Raw genomic sequence first — 24,569 nt, 5'->3', positions numbered from 1 at the left:
TGGCTAAAAAGTGACAATATTCAATTTCCAGAAAAACAAAGACCTCCAATTTAGTTAAATGCTTAACCTACAGGAAGATGAATATCACAATTCTATTGGAAATAATATATTATGGTTTAACATTAAAATAATCAATCCCAAACGTATTAATATTAATCAAATTTTGGTTTTTTATTTGATCTAAGCAATATTAGTTTTGAACATTAAGATATAATTTGATTTATACTCATTGAGTTAAGTGCCGCATTCTAATTCTTGTGGATAAAAAAATTGGAATCATTTACATCGTATTTTCTTCCATTACAAGACATGAAAATAAAATTTTGTATGGTATATAAGATTAAAGCTGTTTATTAGGCGAATTCCCTATTAATAATATCCCCCAAATATTGTATTCTGCAATTAAGTTTCTTAACATGGGTATTTGTATAGCGTGCTTTGACCCTAAAAGAGAAACTCTTTAAAATGAATAAGAACAAGTTAATTTTTCTCAAATTTACCATTTTTTTGCAGTGTTTTACCGACAAATATTGTTCAATATAAATTTAAATCATAATTTTAAAGTAAAACATTCTTTTTATAAAAGCTGTTTTTTTCGAGAACTTTACAAAAAATGCTTGAGCCTGAAGAAGTTGAAGAACTGCTTAAAGTTTTCGAAAAATCTGCAAATGTTAAAAATACATTCTTGCAGGCCCAGCGTTTGATATGGGAAAAGTCTATTTTCCCCTCCAGATTTGTGCCATGTTCTGCATTTATGTGCGCTACATGCCAAACAAAGCCTAGAAATTTATCAATTTGTCTTTCTTGCGGAAATATATTCTGTTTAGAACACTTTGCTGACCACCCTTGCAGCAATCCTTTTGGAATTGATATTCAGACTCAACAATTATTTATATATACTCAGGAGCACGGTCGTAGATTCATTTTCAATGCACTTATAGATCGTCTTATCGTATCTGCGAAGCTTGCAGTTGTTGATGGCATGCCAATGACTTCAAATCTTGATCCACCGACAGCAATTTTACCAAAACAGCGTACACCTTTGCCATTACAGAATCTTGGCAACACTTGCTGGCTAAATTCTATTTTACAATGCTTTATGGCTCATCCTTTGATCGAAAAGTGGTTTTTATCGGACAAATATAAGCTCGATGATATCGATACGCCAATTGCAGCCGTTCATAAAATGCTTTACAAGATGATGCTTGCTACAAACGGCCGTGGCAGCTTTTCAATATCAGATTTTCTCTTCTGCATTAATGCATTATATCCAGATCTTAGCTCTACCGAACAGAAAGATTCTCAGGAATTTTTCATGCGTCTTAGAACTTCTCTTGATGACTTTTACCAACAAAAATTCGAATCTCATGACTTTGGCGATATTTTCAATTGGAGATTCCATATTGTTGAGAGTTGTGAGTTCTGTGACCAAACGCAAACCCATATTGACCCAGAATCAATGTTAATTATTCCAATTGCTACTTCCAACTCATTAGAAGAGGCCATCTCCCAATTCCTTTCCGGTGAAAGCCCAATGACATGCCAGTCCTGTGGACATTCTGCTAAGAAACAATACTTTTTCCACACATTACCTCAAACTCTCTCAATTTGCCTTGTTAGAACAACAAATGAATCCAGAAACATCGCTAATATTAAGATACAAGAGATTTTAGACCTAGACAGATTCGTAGAACCTGAATTAAAGAGAACAATCGACGGAGCAAAGTATTCTTTGATTTCTACAGTTGTAAGACCTAAGACAGGTGACTTAGGACACTTCTGGGCTAACGTTAAGAGGAATGGTCGTTGGTTTACTTGCAATGATATCACTATTAAGTCGATTGATGTTCAAGATGTACTTAAGGAAGATGTTTACATTCTGTTTTACATAAGAAACGGTTTTGTATCTCGAAAGTGAAAAAATTAATTGTTTTATATTGGAATATTTATATAAGTAAATTATTTATAATTATTATTCAGATATTATTTGATACTTTTTTCATAGGAACCTTGTAGATTCATACTTTGTCTTTATTTTATATTTGTCGATCAAAAATAAAATTTTCGAATTTAGATTGCAACCAATTGATGATTTTCTATTTACACTTACTTCGAAATTATTTATTAATAAATGGAAATCCAAATAATTTTTTGAATGAGTCTTTCCAAAATTATTTCCGTAAATATCTGAATTGTGAAAATAATTTTATATCAATCACGGAATTATTATTGTACGAAAGTGACAAATGCTAATATTCCTCTCTTTTCTCGGGTTGGTAAGGTCAGAAGATTGGCCTACACCATCTCCATCATGGAATGTACCTGATTATCCTCCGGAGTGGCCAACGCAATCACCAGAATGGCCCCCAGAGCAATACCCAAAACCTGATTGGCCAACACCAACAGAAAAATGGCCTGATACTCCTATTTATCCACCAACTCCAAGCAAACATCTTACAGCATTTCAAATTGCAATGATTGTCGTTGGAAGTACTGCTGGACTTGCAATTATTGTTATTGCTGTTATTCTTATTATAAGAAAGAGGCCTCATAAGAAATCTCCAGAATATCACAATCCTAATTTCTCAACTCCAACAGATTCTTTATTACAAAATACGGACGAATTATAATTATAATTTTTTAACAGCCAATTTAATTGGTGCTATTTGTAGTATTTCTTTAAAATTATGTGTATTTTTTCATTATTTTTTACTTAAGGTTATTATAATTTTTTTTATTTCATAAATAATGTAAATATGGTTGTTTTAAAAGCTGTTTTATTGCACACTCTAATATTGGGTCATTTGTATTTCTTATCACTCAAATCTAGTTAAATCAAATGAGAATCTCTAAATTCTCACTCATAAATCACCTTTTATCTCACATGCATGATCTATGTACCACTGGTATGAACATAAACTCATGTGAACCTTGATTTGAGTAATATCTTATATGGGTCTAATGACTTTATAAGAATTTCTCATGGCTTTGTTATACTATATTAAATTTGAAAACACTGTCTTGTATATGAGCTCTTGATGCCAATTCTCATATCACGTATTTTATGACAAAAAATCATTCAAAACATGATCGGTATCTCTCAATCTCTGACAAATTGGCAAATATTAAGAAGCAAATTTCATGAAAAAAGTTCGTTGATAAAAAGTAAATTTTAATTTCATAATAAAAAAATAATGAAAGATTAGTTTTCATTGAGGTTGTCAAAAGCAGATGGGTCGACATAATTAACCTGCTTAGCTTGTTCTTCTTTGTGCTTCTTAACGCACTTGCAAATAACGACTGTAACGATAATGATGATAATAATAACAATTGCAAGAGACAAAATAATTCCAATCCACTGTTTCGCCTTATTTGTATCAGGTTCAGGGGAATAGAATGTTGTAACAAGACCGGCTTGCCATCCGATAGGAACACCGTTAATTTGTGAATATCTGAAGACTTGATCGTTTTCCAAATTGAAACCAAATTTAAGTATACGAGCCTGGAGAGACATCTCTAAGCAGTCTTGAGCGAGGTATTGTTCTGGGATGGAGGTTTTGCGCTTAACATCTTCGAGAGGTAAAGCGCAGTATTTATCTGCAGCTGTAATGAAATCATCGAGGGTAATATTCGAGAAATTGGCCATCTCTGGGATTGTGTCCTTCAAACTTTCGAATAAGCCTTCGAAGTTTGAAGTATAAGAATCTCCGGTTGCATAAACAGGTGTTGATGGTAATTTAGGTCTTTCGATCTTGTTAAAGAAGTAGCCTTCTTTATAGCCGTAGTATTGTTCGAAAATAAGGGTCTGATCGTTGATTGTTTGATTGCAAGCTGTATAATTTCCTTCTCCCTTAATTGAAATGAAATCGTCTTCATCGGATTGATATCCTGTGAGGTAGCATGACGAGTTTATAAAAGCTTTGCCTGCAAGGCTTGCAGATGAAAGAGTGTAGTTATTTATAAGGGATTTTGTGGAGAAAGCTGGATATGTAAAGACCCAAATAACATCCTTATGGGTTCCATATGTAATGGTATCAGAAGAAAGGAGGCCATTACTTTCTTTTGTAGCGACGAAATTATTTCCGCCAGATAAGCCTATAACTGTCTGAACTGAAGTATCCTTTGAAGCTATATTGACTGTAACATAAGTGTAGATTGCCTCGGATTTAGCAGAAAGTGTTGTAACTGTTTCATTTGTTATATTAAATTTACATTTTTGTTTAATGTAATTGTATGTATTATTTTGTACCATGTATCTATCTTCTATATCAAGATCTCTCATTAAAGATGTTCCGGCGACGAAAAATGGAACTGTTGAAAGACCTACAAAATTATTTGAATCAGTATTGATGATTTCTTCAGCCTTTGGGCAAAGCTCATCGAAAATCTGGCTAATAACATCGAGATTGTAGTACGCATTAGCTAAAGTACCTTTAGATGTGTAAGTTTGATTGACGAGCTTGATATCAAATGATGTTTCATTTTGAGTTGTTTTGAAAACATATAACTTTGAATTTGAGCCAGCGTCAACAACTACGTTATATGTTGAAGATAGTGCTAAAGTTGAAAAAAGTGGAAGCATTGGATTTGTCAATTTTTGTAAATTGAGATAATTGAGATAAAAATCTTGTTGTTTTATGGATTATTCTTAAAACATGATTGAATTAACGTATGCAATACCGTTATGATATTTTGATTGACAAAATAGCAAATTTTCATTAAAAACTATTTGGAGGAATCGTATTTCTGCTTTAAAGAAACATTCTCTTCAGAGGAAGCATTCAACAAGCGTTTGGGCAAGTTTGTGGATCATTGATAGATAATTCCACATTGAAATATTAGCAATTTGGAATTTATTTGTATTTATAAAAAAATTCATTATTGTGGAGTACATAATAATTGTAAGTTATTCGGTTCGTTTATATGAGTACGCCCTAGAATCAAGTCTATCTTAGTTTCATGAAAAATGATCGATCAGATTTTTCGCATGATAGGGTATAGTTAATGTGGGTATGTTAAAATATAAAAATATATGTTTTATTCTTCAATATCGAAAAAAAAATGTGAAAAATCATTGAAAATTGATAAACATTTGCAAACAACGTTTAACAACTATTTGTAGTTATTGGTGGTATTAATTAGATTTCTATAATTGATTAATTAATCCAAAATCGAAAGTCTTCAAGATATTCTGATTTTAGATATAAATATTCGTCTTTAATAGCTTAGTATCTTTGTACACATGAAAATGTCTCGTTGCAGATGATAATTTCGTTATTCTTGCCGATAAATTTGCAAAAATTAAAATTATCTATTAAAAAACTTGAGAATTAACAAGAAATCAGTCAATCATTATTCGATTTCATTTAGTGCTGTGCAGGTTTCTTCTTAACTTCGTCTAGGAAATTACTAATTGAGGTTTCTATTGAATTAAGTGCAAAAATTGCATTGTATTGGGTAACTCTTGCTTTTTCATCTGGAGATACATCCCAAGAACATCCGAGCATGTTAAAAATATCTTCCAATTCTTTAAATACTTCTGAATACATTTTTTCATCTTCATAATTGATTTGCGACTGTTGTTGGTCCTGCTTTTCTTCAAGAGCTTCAAGTTGTGTCTCAAGAGAATTTGCTTCTTCCTGTAATTTCTTCTTTTTCTCATTTGTTTCGAAAATAGAACTGAATAAAGTATTATTTTCTTGTTCAAGTTTTTCTGCTTCAGCAAATATCTCATCAAAACTTTTAACATGAAGAAACTCTATTGCTTTATTCAGTTTATCTTGATATACATTAATACTATTTTGAATTGTTTCATTTTGGTTTGCTTGGTTATCTGACTGTCTGCGAATTATTGCACGCTTCATATCTATTATTTTTGATAGATTCTCGAGTTCTTGTTTAACCATTTTTTCATCTTTTGAATCAATCGATCCAATATGCAATCCTTCGCTTTTTTCTTTATACATTTGAATAAAATTATCAGTACTTGACTTTGGAGTAGCATACTTTGAAACTTGCTGGCTCTGTTCTTGAATTTTCAATTTCTTTGCCTTAATTTCTTCTAATTGAAGTTGTTTTGCTGCTAATCTAGCAGTATTTTCGTTATATTGTTTTAAGTTATTCGCTAATTTCATTTCAATTTGTGATATTTTTGATATTAATTCATTTTCTTTTAAAATAAGTTTATCATTTCCACTCCCTGATCTTAAATTGATAATACAATCATCTAAATATTTGTATTTTGTTTCTTCTGAAGATAAATCTGCGGAATATAGCTGTAATTGATTTTGTAATCCTTTTATTGTCCTTTGTAATCGATCTAAATCTGTTGATTCAGTAATAATACTTCGACTTGATGATACTTCTCTGCTAGAAAAATGTATTGATGATTGCTTATTCTCGTTATTTTTATTTATTGAAGCAAGAAGGTCTCTTCTCATGTTAAGGATGATTTCGTTGCTTGGGAAGTCTAACCTCTTAAGCCTCTGCTTGAAATCTTCCGGTGATGTATCATAATACATCTGGAATTCTAAAAAAAATGAATTTTATCACAACATCATAAGGATGTCAATTTGGAAGAAAAATGAGAAAATTCCTAAAATGCTAAAAATGAATTTTCCAAACGTACTTTTTTATCTCATTTTTTTGATTTTGAAAAAAATTTGGAGAGAAGAACTCTTCGTTTTTGAATTTTGTAACGATGGTTTTAAAGTATATTAGACACATGTATTGATATTACTGTTTTTGTATATTTTGAGAGAAAATCCCTAAAAAGTGAGAAAATCTGAGACGGTTTGAGAAAATATATAAACTATTGAAAATTTGAATTAAACTTCTAATTTGGAAAAAAGAAATTTGGAAAGAAGAAAATTCAAAAATCGAGATTTAGACTCAGTATCAAATGGAGAACAAAATGTTTCTTCATATGAAGGAAAAAATTTTCTTGAGAAGAAATAGAGTTTTTAAAATTTTATTGTATGTAATGAAATAAACAAATATTAAAATTATTTTTTGATAACAAGAAAATTCCCAACAGAAAATATTTGAGACAAAGAAAAAAGAAAATTGAAAAATATTATTCTCCTTTACATTTCATGAGATTTTCAATTTATTTTCATAAAATTGACAATTTTATACGTTTAGATGAAAATAAGTGATTTTGCTTGAAATAAAAATTATTGTTTGTTTACAGCTATCAAATAGATTTTTGCTATTTTGATTAAAATTTGTTAATCAAATTAATAATTTTTTTTCTAAATATCTTAAATATCTGGATCACTCACTGACACGATGAATTAAACGATAAAAATAATACAAACTCAACTAAGTTTCCTGTCTTTCAACCAAAAAATATTATGCAATTTAAATTAAATTGTTTATTCAAAGATAAAACAAAGATAAAGTAATTATAATTATCATATACTTTATGAATAACTCTCTAATTGGATAAGATTTTCGTACAAATATTTTTATTAATATTGATAAGAATATGTTTACCTACTATCACCATATGTCGATAAACAAGAGTAGAGTGATTTTTATCATCGAAACTTTTTAAAAGCTGTAAGCAGGAAGTAATAATCTTGTTTTTTCTGAGTTAGTTGTAGAACTATTGATGCCCGAGTTATCATTGTGATGCAGAAGGATATCAATGTACTGACTGAAGGATATGAATTGAATTGAATTTTATTGAATTTCAATTTGATCAAAATTTGTTGAAATGATATGAATGTGTCAACTTCTGTATCATTCTCCTTCACTCCTTCCTTATTCTTTCGAGAACGAAGCTAGCTCAGCTTTCGCTGAGCGAATTGACACTTTTCATGCCCTAAACGTACATACTCTCAAATTTATCGAAAAAATTAATACCACCTAAACTAGTATATTCTTATTTTAAATATGATATTATCCTTATATTCCACACTAAAATTCATTTAAATCAACTTTTAAAAAAGTTCGAATCCTGCGCGTCTCACTTTTTAAATTTTCCAAATGGAAAATTATATTCTCCTAAAGTGAAAACAATTTTCCAAATTGACTTCCTTAAACATCATTATTACAAAAGGCATTGGTATGCTATGGTTATGTGAGAGAAATCAATTTTGTAAACATTATTCGTTTTTCTAAGGATTATGAAAAAATTGAGAAGGCATTTGAGCAACCTTTAGATTTTTTTGTACGAAGATTTTTGTATGAGATGCAGAGGAACGGCTTTTTCTTTGCACTGATATTGAAAGATATTCGTACATCCTCCGCAACTCTCAACTCAATCTGTAATAATGTTTCCCCTTCTTCAGATTTTGCTTATAAAATTTCGGCCGGAGAACCAAAATGTTTGTTAACTTCATCTGGATTCTTCTTTGGACAAAATTTAACGCTAACCGGTTATTATCTCCCCAGCGATTCCCTTGAATACGAAGACATCGGATCAACTGATAACGCTGTGCTAATTCTTTTTGAGAGTCAGATCGGATACACTGTTATAAAATCATCAACAACGCAAATTATACTTTTTGTACCTTACGAATATACAAAGATTTGTCCAAATAACAAATCTGTAGTTGCACAGATTTATGTAACAACATTTTCGCACCTTACAATCAAGATAACTCAGACAAGTAATATTTGCGAAGGTCTGCTTGCAATTTCAGCTTCTTCGATTATATTAAATTATACAAATCCAAATTCAGATATATCAATATCGTATTACAGTAAATCATCTTATATGGATGAAAAGTCATCTCAATACGACGGTGGAGGAATTTATGATAATTATGCTGATATTGCTATAGATAACAACGACTCTGCCACACGTGTTATTGGAGTTACAGTTCAATTGAGAGAAAATAAGCGAATTCCTCAATTTCTTGGTATTATGCCCCAAGCTGCTGGTATTTATACCGCAAGCGATATAACGAATTCAAAAATCCCTGAAGCAGCATTTGACAATATCCCTGGGGTTGTTTCAGATGATGATAAATATTCAAAACCTGATTCTTTGTTGACTATTGCGATAATTATTTCTAGTATAGGTGCAGCCATATTATTAATTATATTGATAATTTGCTGCTGTCGTAGAAGATCAAGAATAAGGAGAAGAATTAATTCAAAGAAGAATTAATCGAATTTACCTTTATTTTATTTGTTTAATCATATTTGTTTGTATAAATATATTAATGTTCATGAATTTACACATATATAACATCTCTCAAGGCCAAAAATACGAAATTGAGATTTTCATTCAATTTGAATTGAAAACACAAAAATTTTTGGTTCTATGATGATTCAGTTTGATAATGGATTGAAAATTTATCAAAAAATGTGTATAAGTTTGAAAGAATGATTCTGACACTTTTTTGATATTTTAAACGAGCAAATGAGTGATGAGCAGCTGAATAATCGAGTTTTAGAGACAATGAAGAAAAACGGAACATTCATGAAGTTGTATTCCTTTTTTCTTGCAAAAATAGACGAAGAAGCTCAAAAACAAGATATTGATGTGATGAAACCATACAGACAGTTCAAAAAAACAAAGCCAAATCAGATAGCTGCCGATTTTGTCATTGAATTTTTAACAAACAAGAAATATAACAATACGTTAGATGCAATAGCTATTGAATCTAAAAAATCAGAAATATTTGAAGTATCAAATTACACGCCACATGATAAAGAATTGCAAATACCAAAAAGTTCTCATCCTATACAAGCTTTAGAAAAAGAATGGATGAAAAACGTTACTGATCCATTTTACGAAAACAGAGATAGGCTTTCTGCTCAAATACAAAAACTTTATTCGCATTTAGATGAAGGAACAGAGGCAACAAAATCACCATTACCAAAATATTCTATTCCACCGCCGTTAAAGCCTGTATACGGTGAATCACCCAAAGAAGAGAAATCTAAGAATACAAAAGCTAAAAAAGAATCACCAAAACAATCAGCAAAATTACCACCACCTTTAGTCCCATCAAAACCAAAAAAGAAAACATCAAAAGCAAAGCCCAAGCCACCAAGTGATGATGAGACATATTCAGTTACTGGAACAACAACAGAATCAATCGAACCTTGGAATCCATTGATGGGTGTTCCAAAACGCGCCCCTCCAAAGGGAAACCTTAACCTTCCGAAGCCAAAAGGTGGAGTGTTTCAATATCAAGGCAGCAAAAATAGTGTAAATTCTTCGTATGAAACTTCTGATTAGTTGTTGATATAGATATAAAGTTTGTATTTATTTATGATATTAGCTAACTGTGATCTGTTTTTATGTTAGAGTTTAAAAAATTTGAAATTATTGAAATTTTTCTTAATAAAATTTGATTCAACAGTAATTAGTGTTATATTTTGATACTCGCGCGTATTTTATCTTTATTTTTTAATCAAGATGCATTAAAATTCATTAAATTTTACCGATCAATTGAATTGTTCTACTTTCTGATCGTATTTGATATATCTAAGCTAGACATTTTCTTTGTATTGGTGCATACATTAAGTGTATAAGATATGTTAGTGTTAAGACCATTATTTAAATTTGATCAACATAATATTTGTATTTTGGGCAAATTAATGTACTACTAAGATCATCTAACTAGAGTTATGCATTTGTGAAAGTACGATATTTATTGATCACAATTTAAAAATTCTGACAGAGAAGATTTTAGAAGTATTCAAATTAAATATTTCCTGACTCATCAGTGCATAATGAATATTGTTCATATTATAGATCAAAATACCTATATTTTTATTTTTAGCCGCATATAATATTATAATTTATTCAAAAACAATTCATATAACAGTTATTTGCATGCTAATAGCATTCAATTCAGATGGTATTAGCATCGATCTGGAAGATAGTTCTAAAATCATTACTATCAAGTATATATGGTATTTTTGAAAGCGCTGATAGGTAATGTTGGAGATCTTCAGAACGCTTCTTTAAGAAGTTAATATTTGTATTAAAAATGTACTTCTTAGGAGGGAAAGGAGGGAATTCTGTGTTATTTGGAAATTGTTGGTGCAGTTCTCTGTTTAATTTTTCTAACTGTGAGTACCTTACTGCTATATTTTTCTGCAGAATTTCATTGTCATCTTGAATTCCAACCTGTATTATATAAAAAGTAATTCCTGAATCTTTATCAATGTAAAACGATTCGATATGGATATAAAATGGTTGCTCGCATGCTGATTGATGCAATTGGCTTTTCTTGCTCTGACTGAGCGACATGAAAGATACGTAGGTCATAAATAAAAATAGATTTTACTAATCAAAAAATCAAATTTAAAACGAAGGCCAGATTTCCATTCAAAAATTCTGTTAGCACTAACAAAAGTTGAGCGTTGTCAAAAATTTTATATCTATCAAAAACTTTCAATCAAGGTGAATGTATTATTGATGGACTAGAATATATACTTACTTTTATAAAATGTGGCGGACATTCTCTCCGATTAAATCATAACGATAATTATAAAATCAAATAAAAAACGTTTAAATTTGTAAGGTTTCAATTATGATGACAATGATTTTTGAATTGTTTTCTCATGGTCTTAATAACTGTGATTTAATGTATCAATTCTGACTTTTTGAAAGGAGAAAAAAAGCTCTCATATATTTTTCGTTACTAAATTTAATATCTTTACTCATAGATATTGATTATTTGTAGAAAATTTGAAAAATCAAACTGTCGAGTTGGCCAAATTTGATATAAATTTTTTTGAATCATTTATAAATCACATTATCAGACTAATATAAATATTTCAATTTTCGTAAGAAAAGCAGAAAAGAAAATCATTGATTATTCGTTTTGTAGCCTAAACCTTTAAATTATTTGGGCATTACGATGCATATGGGTTTGTCGTTTTTCTGACTTGTCATTATACAGGTTATAACTCTTACGCATTTGAACTCGCTGCATTTTCAGTAAAAATATCATTTCCTTATGTAGAAGGCATAAAATATATGGGTCTCCATATCATAAACTTTACAATCGATACAAGTAGTAACAAAGCATATTTCTTTTAAAAATTATACGATTTCGGATCTAAAATTCTTTTATCTCCATATAACGATAATATATTATGCATAAACATATTGTCTCTTGTATTAATTTCTTTAGATTTTGATTACAGCACACTTTGATTCCAAACATATTTTAGTAGAAACTATTTTGTATTTTAATATGGTTGAAAGTGATATTTCATGAATTGCGGAAGTAAATTGTGAACAAAAGTTTATTTCTTTCAAACTAATAACTCTAATAAAATATAATATTAGCAATTCTTTGTGTTCTTAAGGAAAAGCTTCATCATTTAGATCAAAAGAGTGATGCTTAAGTTAGTAAAGAGATTTTAAAAATAAAATATTTTTTTCAGACAATTAGTACATTTCAAATTAGGGTATAGTATTTGCGCAATAAAATCACGTTTATATGATTTTTTATAAAATAATAATTATCGATTATATTAAAAATCTAAAATATTGCAATTTGGTTGTAGAATTGTCTATCTTTGTATTGAGTACATGCATGTTTAAGCTATTTCTTGTTCTTGTCGACAAATTATATATTTGAAACAACAAAGTGGAGAATACTCTTAACCGCGATTTACTATGCATTGGTATCAATCTCCTAATGTATAATTTGCGTGAATTTTAATGAAATTTGCTTATCATCTTTTTAGAATTTTCTGACGCAAAGAACAAATCTTCTCTTGTAAAAAATTTTGTCAACGGTTCAGAAATTTTCGCAATTTTGTAATATTGTATCATGCATTCTACATATTGCAGAAATATAACTGACAAATCGGCATTGCTGAAAAAATCGAATTTGAGAAGATGAATTGAACTCCGGTTTATCAAAATTCTCAAAGACATATATTTGAAAAGCAGTGTTTAATTGTAGGAAACCCACGATTGGCGACATATTCAAAAATTTCAAAGTCATCAAAAATTGAGAATAAAGCGTATCCTATTGAAATAAATAAACCGTTACTCATTATTTTTATAAGATTATGATCTCAGGAAGCACATCATCAAGTCAGAACATCAACTTCGCAGCGATTAACAACAGATACGATGGTCTAATAGATATTCCGATATCGGAAAAGATTTTTAATTCGTTTATTGCTTTCTTTAACTACTGTGATATCTTTGTTCCTAAAATGCCTTCGTTCTATTCTTTAATGTCAATACTCAGATTGTTCCAACTAATGGGTGCATCCTTTTTTGAAGCAAATTCATTAATATTTGAGAAAGGAACGTTATCTTATAATACAATCTCCATCATATCCATCTTATTTCATATAATACCAACCCAATACAGGGATGACGGCGCTTATATTTTATTAATAATTTTAACATCAATTATGATCATTTTGGCAATTTCGCTTATTATTTCGTCAGCAATATATATGAAAACAAGTAAAATCCCTAAAACCACTGCAATTATAATTTATATCTTGGTTTCCATTATTGCTTTCTATTTCCCACCACTTGTTGCACATTATCTTGGACTGATGATATCAGGATTCATTACAAAAGCTATTGCAGTCAAAACAAGCCTAATAATTTTAATAATCGTTACTCTTGTTGTTTCATATTTGTACATGGTTTCATTCTATAGCTCGTTCAGTAACACATTAGTATTCAGACCCACAAGTTTCCTGACCTTAGAAGGAAGACCACAAGAATTTTTGTTTTTCGGAGCAATTTTAGTGAATTTATTTGCAGGTTTGGCCACACATTTCTCCAAATGGGCGACTCTCGTGATGATGATTTTTTCAGCCATAACATATTCCACTTGTATTTTATCGGTTTTCGGATATGGAACATTCCTTGATCTCAATCACCAAGTTTTTGTCATTTCTGGTTCAATTGTTGGTGTAATAACTTGTCTTCTAAATCTTGTTCCTTTGTTTACAAACAAGACTTGGAATGAATACTTCTTTGCCATGTATTTTGGCATTTCTTTTGTTGTTTTCCTTACATTCTCTTTCGTTTTAAAGAACCGAGTTAACAAAGATTTGAAGATTCTAGATGAAATCCAAGAGACACAAGACATCACTGTTAGCTCAAAGAGAAAATTCAAACAGATTCTTGTTTCTGGATACACAAACTGCCATCCTGTTTGTACCGATTTCACAATCTTCAAATTGGCAACAAACGAATGGCATGAAGATGTTTCTATCTGGATGTTGTTCGCCAAATTCACCGCTATTTATCCAGATCTAAATCGTCAGTTGTTGTTCATTGCTGAAACATTGGCAACTTTCAAAACTGATGATGGATTAAGAAAAATGATTATAATGAACATTGAAAACATCACTAAAACAAGAGAAGTAGCTCTTACAAGTCAATTAAAATCAAAACTCTCAAAAATGAACAAACAGTTCAACAAAACTAAGAACAAACTACGTAATGTTTGGGATTTGGTTTTACAAGGTAACATAAATGAAGTCAATTCAGCCGTAAAAACATCATTAGCAAACATTGAAGAGTGTGACAAAGAGTTGTCCAATTTGATGAGACAATATCCAAATAACAAATTTGTCTACAAGCAATATGTAACATTTTTGCAAGATATCAATGGTGACAATGTTGGAGCAAAGAATGCAAACTTAGTTCTTAACAAGATGCAAAGAGGAATCAGAGTAAATACAGATTACATCCATGATTTAGGTATTGCAGCAATGCCAAATATTCCTGTTTCATGCAAAGATGCAAGTTTCATTGCAGAACAAATTCAACAAAATGCAAATGATGAATTCAATGACAGCATGAATAAGATATTTACAGAAGATGACACCAATTTAGACAAATACGAATTGATCTTGAAATCTGTTAACAAACACAAAATTCCTGCTATTAATTTCATCTATTTTTCAACATTTGCATTATGGTTTATTTTGATTTTCCTTCCGCTGTTAGTTCTTATTCTTTTGTTCAACTATTATGTTACAGTTGTTAAAGAACCAATTGCAATGTTCCAAGGATTTTCTTATGTCAGAAACATGCTGACAATGGTTCCAACAATGTTGCAAACATATATAATGACAAGACTTGATAATCCTAAAGATCCTTCAAAGAAACTAATGAAACCAATAGAACTTGGTCCTAAATTTGAATCACAAGGTTATGCTGGAGAAAAAGATAACCTCGGAATCTTGCAACATATGATATCTATTGTTGAATATTGCATTACTTTCCTTGATGGAGTTAGAACATATAAAGAAGGTAATGAAAGAATGGACCAAATGAGAGAGTACACATATGGAAAGAGCATCAATTTCACGCAGTACTTTAATCTCGAAAACACTTCAACCTTGCAGTTAAATGTAGAAGATTCTGTCTTCCTCTTATCAGTGAAAAGCTCTGATCTTTTGGGATATGAAAATTATACATATGACATTGTTGAAAATGGAGATTTCTTGACTGTAATGAATAACTATTATTCACCAATTAATAATCTTAACAATGCATCAAATTTATTAGCTAATGAAGTCAAAGATACAAACAGAAAGCAAATCAAGGCTTTCAAGATTGCATTGATTGTTCTTTGTGCAGTAAACATCATTGCAATTCCTATTGTTTATACAATACAATACAAGAAATTGATGTTTGACAAGAATCAAATTCTCCAGAGCTTTACAACATTACCAAAGACTGTTTTGTCAACAATTTCTTCATCATATAACACAATTAAAGGAAGTGATTCAGATCAGAAATATTCTGACCAAGAGATAAATAGACAAGAAGAAACAATCATCAAACTTTTTAGTTCAATTTCAGATTCAAGATCAGCAGAAACATCAATTGAAGTTTCTAATTTCATGTCATTCTTTTTAATATTAATATTAGTTGTCGTTGCATTTGCAATTTCATACAAGAGTTTCAGAAATACTGCTTTAGTTATGATAAACAACTGTTCTCAGTTAGATTTCCTTTTCGGAATTGCAGCATATTTGTATGGAATAATTGGAACTATCTTTAAGTTTGGATTTGCATTCAATAATTACATTGTTAACAAAGAAATGGATGTATCAGGAATCAACTTGATTCTTCCATTATTAATCAAGTCAATTAATACTGTTTTATTAGGCGGTAAATCAGGAAATAATGAATTACCATTCCCTAATTTAGATACAGTTATTTCAAATGCACAAAGATTCTTGACATGCACTGTAGATGATAATCAATACAAGTCATTGATGGATAGTGTGCATTGTTTCACTTTGTCTGATCAATTATTTATTGTCGCATCTTATGTTAAGAGATATACAACATTCATGGAAAATGATACAAATCCATTATATATTGATGTAAGCAGCGATTTCGCAAGAGATTTGTTCCAAGTTGGTCCAATTGAAATATACGAATCTATTCCTTACCAAGGTGGTATGCGCTATGTCACAGAAATCCAGGCACAAATCGATGATGAAAAGATGGAAATGATAAAATGTTCATCAATTATTATTGTTGTTGCTTTTATTATCATTATTTATATAAAGCTTGTTACAAAGAGAGAAGATAGATTGATGAAGTTCTATTTCACATTATTGCTTAAAGTTCCTGCAGATACATTACTTGGAAACCAAAGATTGATGGATCTTATTAATGGTGATTATTCTATTAATGATCAATCGAATTTAGAAAAATATGCAAAGATATCTGATGAAATTTTCAACAGTATCAATGATATCATCATTGTTGTTGAAGAGCAGACAGGGAAGATTGTAGCTGTTAACCATGCTTTCGAGAGTTTATTCAATTTGAACTCAGAAGATGTTGTTAAAAGACATATTTCTGAGTTCTTCAATGAAGAAAAATTCAAATCCACAGAAAAAGTTGAGGATGTTTTCAAGAAACAAACAACTTTGATATCATATTGCTCGAGATCGAAATCTGATGCATACATTAATTTCACATCAATATTTGTTGGATCAAATAGAATTTTCTTTGGTAGAGATCAGACACAAAATTACAGACATGAAAAACTTATTGAAGATGAAAAGAAGAAATCTGATGCAATGTTGGCATCAATCTTACCACCAATGTTGGTTGTTAAAGTACAAGCTGGTGAAAAGAATATTTCTTTCGCTTGCCAATCAGCAACAATCTTGTTCTTGGATGTTGTTGAATTCACACCTTGGTGTGGTTCTCATGATGCTCAATATGTCATGAGAATGTTGAATATCATGTTCAAAGAATTTGATGTTATTACAAATGCTCATAAAACAATGACAAAGATCAAATGCATTGGTGATTGTTATATGGCTGCCGGTGGTATATTTGATGAAGTAAATCAACCACCTGTTCATGCAAAGGAAGTTGTTGATTTCGGATGCAAAGTCATTAAGAAATTGTTAGAAATTGATGAACAAGAAAATGAAAAACTTAGAATCAGAGTTGGTATAAACACCGGTGGTCCTATTGTTGCTGGTGTTATTGGAACAGAGAAACCAACTTTCGAAATACTTGGCCCTGCAATTAACATTGCTCATGAAATGGAAAGCCACGGTATTCCAATGAAAGTCCATATCTCAAGATCTGTTTACGAATTAATCTACGGACAGAACTTCGACATCAAAGAAAGAGGAGAAATTGATGTCAAAAAAGGAAAAATGTTTACATATATTGTCGAACCATGAAAATTATTATAATTGTTATATAAAAACTTGTTTGAATTTCTTTCGTAATTACCAAAATATCTTTTTCCTTCTGTATACCTCATATATTATGTTGTGAAGTTGATTATCCTTTAAAATATTTTGAGATGAAAAATTGTCCCAAAAAACATTGTCATTACTATAGAATACCTTCTAATTATTTATAAGTGTAGTAATTATTATACTGTTAACAAGAATTTTTTTCTATATAAAAATAATTTTTTAAAAATGTTAAAAGATGAATAAATAGATAGTATAAGTTTAATATTACAAACAAAATAATCTATAATTTATCAAGTAGAACTCTGAATTTCTCTGATTTCTCGGATAAGTTCTCATCGAACGAAAACAAAGCTTCTTCAACTAAATATTTGATAGTTGGTGTTCTTAATGATACGGAGATATTTCCTTTCAGTACATTTCCTATTGTTTCAAGTAGATCAAGAATTAAAGACAAAATTTGATCATTAAATATCTTGTTTTCCCATATTTGAGATATGAATGTTGAAAATACGTTTTTCTTAGTCCATCTAATGAACTGTTGGTCATGATTTTCTTCAGATGTGGCAAATAACCTTTTCAGAGTTTGCAAAATAGATGGAATGACTTCTATATAGTTCTCTTTTTCATTTTCTTCGACTTTTGTATTCATAAATGATGTTAAAATTTCAATAATCTGAGAAAAAACATTATCTGGCATTTGCTCTCTAACTCCGGTGAGAACAAGGCCAACACATGATATAAGGCGACTGTAAACAACTGGATATTGAGGTGTCGCATCATTTTGTAAAATATATAAAATATGTTCCAAAGTTTGACCGTAACAGATAGCATTGGCTCGGTAGGCATACATGTATGAACCAAATGCTTCTGCTGCAGTACCTATTAGATCAGGAATCTGAGAATTAAGAGCATTTTCTATAAACATCACGAAAGCATCCCCAAATTGCAAGAATATGTTGTCTTTGTCATTTTTGATGACACTTTCTATGACTAAAAACAAGTCAACTCTTATTGGCAAGTCAAAATTATTATAAATATTAAATAATTGATTAACAATAGCCTCATAATCAAGCAAACTGCTTGGGGTATTATCCAAAAGGATGGAAACCGACAAACAAGCAAGCTGTAGCTTTCTATCTGGAAAAGGAACGCTATCAACTGAATTTTGGAAACTTGTAAGGGTTGTTTCTATTAAATTTAATAATGTCTCAATTGTTTTGATGTTAAGTTCCCTAAAATGCTCGCATTTTCTTTGAATTAAAATGTCAAATGCGTTAAAAGCTTCAAAAAGAAGGTTTCCTTCATTGGAAATGGATTCATTCGTCATGATTTCAAGTAAGAATGAGTATACATCCTCATAAATATTGTTCAAAAACACTTCATTTGTTATTTCTAAAACAGGACACAAAAAATGTAAACCATAGGTAAGATTTTGTGGATCATCGACACTTTTAACGAATTCAAGGGCAATTGAAACTATATTGTCTTCATTTCTCAAATCATTTTGAAAAACTTTAACAATTTTAGACATTACAACAATGGCTAGCTTCTTTATCATTACATTTTCATCACCGAATCTGTTTAATATATATTGCAACTGTGAAATGACAAATTCTGAAAAAATTATTGTTTTCTTTGAAGAAACAAAAGCGTGTAGAAGGAGCAACGCTTTGTAAATAGCTTTCTTATCATTACTTTGTAACCAATTACATATGTCATTTCCGTAATTATCAAGGATTTGCTTTGGAAGAATAATTGAAATGTTTTTTAAAGCTTTTGTAGCCTTTTTGCATGCATCATACTCTTCTTCGCTTGGATTTTCTGAGATAGACAAGCATTCTACAAGTATGGGAACAATGTTTTCTGCATTATTTAAAATTAAATTTTGAGAATTCTTTGTTGCATTGATTATTTGCTTATTAATCTTCGCCACATCAGACCAGAAATCAATGGCAATGCATTTGAATGATAAATTCTCCATTTGGAGTCCACAATTTCCGATATAATAAATTTGTTGAAATCCTTCACCAATGTTTGCATAATATTTACGTATAATGAGTAACAGTATTGTATGACATATCGAAAATGACTTCTCTTGTGTATAAGGTAAAATTTTAGGAAGTAACTCGAAAAATGTCAAAACAGGGTTCGTGTCTGTTGTAAATTGCTTCAGTTCTAGCTTTAAAAAGAATTGATATATACATTCTAAATAAATTTCTCTTATTTTCTCATCAATTTCAATATTACTCAAAATTGATATAAAAAGATTGTATATTTGTGCGACAATTTCTGTTTTTGCATATCTTATAAACTTCCTGAGTTCCATTGTCGTTAAATTTAAAAATAATTCGACAAAAATATTTCCAATTCCAACAAGTACATTGATATCTTGCTCAGATGCAGATGTCATTTCATTTATTCTATTGATTATTGTATTCGTATAATTTTCAATGTCGAATCTAAAGTATAAAGCTGTGGAATGACAAGCTAATGATTGTAACTTACATTCAATCTGAGAGTAGTACATAAATATTTCAAAAATATCGTTCTTTTGATTTGCTGGTTGAATTTGATTTAAAGCTTCGAGAATACTGCTAATATTATGAGAATAGGAAGGAGTTATGAGATTTTTAAGGTTGATTAAAGCAAATAGTCTATAATTTTCTTCTACTTCTTGTGTAATTAAAATTCTATAAAGGTATATTATGAAATTTGATGGATTCTGTTGCGCAAAAATGTTTATTGCTGACTCTGATGCATTTCCAATTCTTTCATCATTCGAAATAGAATTCTTAAACACTTGAAAAAACTCATCAAAATCCATTTGTCAAAAAAAAAATAATTTTGGGTTACCACTCTATAGAGTATACCACTGTTAGTCGGTAGAGTCTTATGATATTGTACTATACTTCTTGTAACTGTTCTTTTGATATTCACGCTTTCTTAGAGTTTTGGATTATGAAACTCATTAATTCAACAGTATTTGAAAACTCTCAAGACTATTTCAATATGATGGTCATTTATATAGAGAAGTATCTCAAAAAGTAAGTGCTAATAAACTTTGAATCAACATTTGCAATGCTATATAATATCTTTTTCGTAAAATCATAACATTTCTAATGAGGAAGATGAAAAATTTCGCTAAATAAGTAATAATACAGTACATCTAAAATTCCAAATTTTTTCCATTTTTGTTATTTTCACATAATTTTTATATTTTTTCAAATTATTTTTCATTTTTCAAACTTTTTTTGGAATTCTAAAGTTTAAAATTATCAAAAATGAAAGGTATGGAATTTATATACATGAAAATGGATTTCTATTTTCATGATCATTTCTCCAAAATTACTCTTTTTCAATAGAATTTGCATTAAAATTAAGCATTACTAATGCTTATTTATAGATATCTTAGTAAAAAATCAGCTCACATATTGCATTTATAATGATTCATATGATATACATTAGTTTATTCTTCATTTTCAAAGATTATATTTCGACCAAGAAGAAAATCAAGCTTTGATAATGATGATTTGTTGATATTTTAGTAAAACATCAGCTCACATAATGCATTTTTATCGATAAAATGTGAAGGCTAAGATTATATAATTTCGAACAAGAAGAAAACCAAAGGTAATTATTTTCAATCACTCAAATATTATATTTTTATATATCATAAAGAAAAGAAAAGACAAAATATTAATTTCATTTCTGAGCCAAGATTGCTGAAGCAGAAGCAGCAACAACAGGAAGATAAGGAGCACCGTTTGTCTTGAATGTAACAGAGAAGTTATCACCGTGTGTAGTGATTTCGCACACAAAGAAAACTTGTCCTTCTCCAAGAGCGAACTGAACAAATGTCTTCGCCTGTTCCGCGTTCTTTCCGACGTAGAAGACGTTCCTCTTCGCAAGCTGCTCCTTAGTTGCGAGTGTAGCACTCTCAACTTCGCATGTGAATTCATTTGTGAACGAAGTAAATCCTTGTCTGAACGCGTCCTGTCCTTTATCTCCTTCCTTAGACAAGAAATACTCAATTGGGAGTCTGTCAGCTGCGTAAACTGCTCCGGCGCTGGTCTTGATGGCCATCATGAGCTCTGTCTTGTCCAAAACAGCTGTTTTAAGGTCACTTTGTATTGGAATGGTCACTTCACAAACGTCCATTGTATTTAACTGCTGTGGGAAGTCACCTGGACCCTTAGCGGAGATGCCGAGAGCATTGACATTGAGGGCAAAGGCAAATTGTGACAGTGGTTGGCCGGACTTGTTCACAATTCGTAAGTAAATGTTATTCGAATCGTAATCTGCGAATAAATCGATAATAGATGAATCGTTGAGTCTTACTTGATGCCAGTCATGAATATCCTCGCCATCTACATCCTCATCGTTCTCTGGAACGTATCTAACTCGCCTGACAAAATCAGATGGAACAACGTGAAGGACTCCGGAGACAGTTCCCATGTTCTTGATGAGCTCTGCAAGGATGTGTGGCTCAAAGTTGATGCCGGAGTGAACAACTGTAGACTTCGGGAAAATAATGATTTTCTTCGCGATACTTGGGTCGTTTGAGAGAATTCGCCAGTAAACAACGGCTCTGTTCTTTACATCTGGGAAGTTGCCTTCCTTCGTGGCCTCGTTTAAGATAAATTGAAGCTGATCTTTTGTTTGTTCTGGTCTTTCAAGATATGCCTTAACGAGAGCGGTAAGGAGTTGTAACTGAACAATTTGCTGTTCATCGTGGAATGTTTCTAAGTAAGTATCGAGGATTTCGTCGACATTATCGATATGTTGGCAATATTCTCCCAAAATCCAGATTGCTGAGGCTTTTGCTCTTGGCTCCTTGATCATCTCAAGGTTGGAGCAGACGTTAGAGATAATGCCTTCGAATTCGCCTGGGAATTTGCGGAGAAGGTCGCATGTAACGCAAACGGCTTCTTCTATAGCGTAATCAGCCTTGCCTTGTACAAGTGAGGTCAGGATATCGACGCAGCGGCGTGCAGCGCTTTCAATTTTGATGGCAATTTGGCCGACAGCTCTAATTGACTTACGAACGAAAGCTACATCGACGGAATTGCAGTACTCCTGAAGCTCATCAAGTATAAGCTTAGCTGACCTTGTATTGCAAATCGTAATGATGATATCTAATTTTTCCATTTTTATGTAGGAAGGATCGTTGTATTTGCAGAAGAAAACGCGTATTTCTTTTGATAGTGCCTTCGGGTATTTCTGGACGAATAAAGAAAGAGTTCTAAGAACAACATATTGAATTTGTGGTTCTGCAGATGTAACAAGGGTAATAAATGGAGGAATAATCTGCGGGAAAAGTTCCTTTGTGTCTCTTGCATCTATTTCTAAGAACATGAAGATGCATCTGAAGGAACCAATTACAACTGCTGGATTTGAGTGCTTCAAGAACGGAATGAGACGGTCAATGAGGAATGTGGCATCCTCCTTTGACTCCGGAGTGTAGCGAGCAAGTGCGTCGAAGAGAATTGTCATACATTCTTGGCTGCAAGAGGAAAGAGCTGAAAGAATAGGAGCAAGGGTATCTGAGTTGAGCTTGAATATCGGGGTAGTTCTTCTTTCATTGATTTCGAAGATTGTGGCTGTTGTATTTGAGACAACCATTGGATTTTCGTCCTTCAAAAGAAGAAGGAGATCTTTGAAGAGGTTGGCGTTTTCAACGGCCTCTGGAATAATTTCGTAGAGTTTTGCAACACTATATGTCGCTGTTTTACGAACATATGGATCAGAATCTTGTAAAGCGCGTTTAAGTGGCTGAATCATATGCTCAGCGACACTTTCGAGTTTAATTCTGCACATGGTACGAACAGCAAGTGCTCTGACAATTGGGTTGTAGTCTTGTGAGTCTTGGATAAAAGTATTAACTGCCATGATGGCTTGCTCTGGTTCTTGAATAGAATATTGAACAAGATAGAGATATGCTAACTTCTTAAGTTCTAAATCTGATGTTTTGACGCAGCGAAGCATTGATGCAAACAATGAGCGAACATTTTCACCGCTTCTCATTAAAAAGACTGTTCGCTTGGCTGCTCTCTTCCTTTCACTAGGGTCATTTCCATCTAGCGCATTACGAAGATTATTTAATTCTCCTTTTCCTTCAGACTCAAACATTGAAAATTGAAAGGTCTGTTCGGATGTAATCATGGGTATTATTCAGATATTAGTCTAAATATGGAAGGAGAAAAATGCATGTGTACAAGATCACTGGTGATTAGACGTTGGAAAATAAGATATTAAAATTTTCAAAATATTCAATCATGAAAAAACATGATAAATAACAAACTACCAAATTGATTTTTACAAAATATACAATACTCTTAATGAATATGCTTCAAATCGATTATATTTCAAATCAATATTTTATATTTTTGAATAATCTCAAAATCACAACATTTACTTAGCTAAAAGTATGTGTGTAAGGAGAATGAGAAATCAATACTTATTAGACAAAAATTTCTTAATAATTTTAATCAATGAACAAGAATTATTCAAAAGATACAATATATGAAGTTAGGCAATATATGTTTTGACACAAAAATAGTCTTCATGCTTCAAAGATATTCGAACGTATTAAACTTTAAGTTTTTAAATCAATAGAACATAAGAAATCATGTAGATTGAATATGTGTAGTAAAAATGTAAGATATTAGGTTATTCAAAAGGTAATTCGAAATATCATTGCCAATCTATCAATTAGACTCGTATGTTTCCAACAAACTATCCGCGTGTAAAAACAGTATATATTGTTGGCTTCGAATAATTTGCCTTGGTTCATTTTGATCGCATTCTATAAAATATTTGCCACTTTTCAAGTGCAACGGTGTTTCGGGTTTTAATTGTGTAATATTCAACCAGTTTTGTGGTCATGGCATTTTGATAATTTTATCAATTGT

The 24,569-nt window shown here is 30.9% G+C and overlaps 9 protein-coding genes across 9 annotated transcripts; 5 read left to right on the top strand and 4 right to left on the bottom strand.

Annotated features, from left to right (window-relative positions):
• Positions 1 to 592: 592 nt before the first annotated feature.
• On the top strand, positions 593 to 2,125 carry TVAGG3_0264340 (Clan CA, family C19, ubiquitin hydrolase-like cysteine peptidase family; the record flags this gene model as incomplete). The annotated part of the gene is made up of 1 exon (XM_001582950.2): positions 614 to 1,918. One exon carries the CDS (start codon positions 614 to 616, stop codon positions 1,916 to 1,918), a length of 1,305 nt encoding a protein of 434 aa, XP_001583000.1.
• A 94-nt stretch (positions 2,126 to 2,219) lies between these two features.
• On the top strand, positions 2,220 to 2,686 carry TVAGG3_0264330 (uncharacterized protein; the record flags this gene model as incomplete). Its single annotated transcript, XM_001582951.1, has 1 exon — positions 2,247 to 2,630. One exon carries the CDS (start codon positions 2,247 to 2,249, stop codon positions 2,628 to 2,630), a length of 384 nt encoding a protein of 127 aa, XP_001583001.1.
• A 468-nt stretch (positions 2,687 to 3,154) lies between these two features.
• Positions 3,155 to 4,590, bottom strand: TVAGG3_0264320 (adenosine/guanosine diphosphatase family; the record flags this gene model as incomplete). Its single annotated transcript, XM_001582952.1, has 1 exon — positions 3,203 to 4,582. One exon carries the CDS (start codon positions 4,580 to 4,582, stop codon positions 3,203 to 3,205), a length of 1,380 nt encoding a protein of 459 aa, XP_001583002.1.
• A 445-nt stretch (positions 4,591 to 5,035) lies between these two features.
• Positions 5,036 to 6,594, bottom strand: TVAGG3_0264310 (uncharacterized protein; the record flags this gene model as incomplete). Its single annotated transcript, XM_001582953.1, has 1 exon — positions 5,367 to 6,521. The coding sequence occupies one exon, from the start codon at positions 6,519 to 6,521 to the stop codon at positions 5,367 to 5,369; it is 1,155 nt and encodes a 384-aa protein (XP_001583003.1).
• A 1,589-nt stretch (positions 6,595 to 8,183) lies between these two features.
• On the top strand, positions 8,184 to 9,121 carry TVAGG3_0264300 (uncharacterized protein; the record flags this gene model as incomplete). The annotated part of the gene is made up of 1 exon (XM_001582954.1): positions 8,198 to 9,121. One exon carries the CDS (start codon positions 8,198 to 8,200, stop codon positions 9,119 to 9,121), a length of 924 nt encoding a protein of 307 aa, XP_001583004.1.
• Positions 9,122 to 9,370: 249 nt separating this feature from the next.
• Positions 9,371 to 11,247, top strand: TVAGG3_0264290 (uncharacterized protein; the record flags this gene model as incomplete). Its single annotated transcript, XM_001582955.1, has 1 exon — positions 9,377 to 10,201. One exon carries the CDS (start codon positions 9,377 to 9,379, stop codon positions 10,199 to 10,201), a length of 825 nt encoding a protein of 274 aa, XP_001583005.1.
• A 1,755-nt stretch (positions 11,248 to 13,002) lies between these two features.
• On the top strand, positions 13,003 to 17,638 carry TVAGG3_0264280 (guanylate cyclase protein; the record flags this gene model as incomplete). Its single annotated transcript, XM_001582956.1, has 1 exon — positions 13,003 to 17,637. The coding sequence occupies one exon, from the start codon at positions 13,003 to 13,005 to the stop codon at positions 17,635 to 17,637; it is 4,635 nt and encodes a 1,544-aa protein (XP_001583006.1).
• Positions 17,639 to 17,914: 276 nt separating this feature from the next.
• Positions 17,915 to 20,482, bottom strand: TVAGG3_0264270 (armadillo (ARM) repeat-containing protein family; the record flags this gene model as incomplete). The annotated part of the gene is made up of 1 exon (XM_001582957.1): positions 17,939 to 20,482. One exon carries the CDS (start codon positions 20,480 to 20,482, stop codon positions 17,939 to 17,941), a length of 2,544 nt encoding a protein of 847 aa, XP_001583007.1.
• An 813-nt stretch (positions 20,483 to 21,295) lies between these two features.
• Positions 21,296 to 23,787, bottom strand: TVAGG3_0264260 (clathrin binding; the record flags this gene model as incomplete). Its single annotated transcript, XM_001582958.1, has 1 exon — positions 21,361 to 23,787. The coding sequence occupies one exon, from the start codon at positions 23,785 to 23,787 to the stop codon at positions 21,361 to 21,363; it is 2,427 nt and encodes an 808-aa protein (XP_001583008.1).
• Positions 23,788 to 24,569: the final 782 nt, after the last annotated feature.

The sequence above is a fragment of the Trichomonas vaginalis genome, chromosome V (genome assembly GCF_026262505.1).
Source record: "Trichomonas vaginalis G3 chromosome V, whole genome shotgun sequence".
NCBI lineage: Eukaryota > Parabasalia > Trichomonadida > Trichomonadidae > Trichomonas > Trichomonas vaginalis.
Note: the sequence above shows the minus strand (reverse complement) of the source record. Positions and strands in the feature narration are given on the sequence as shown.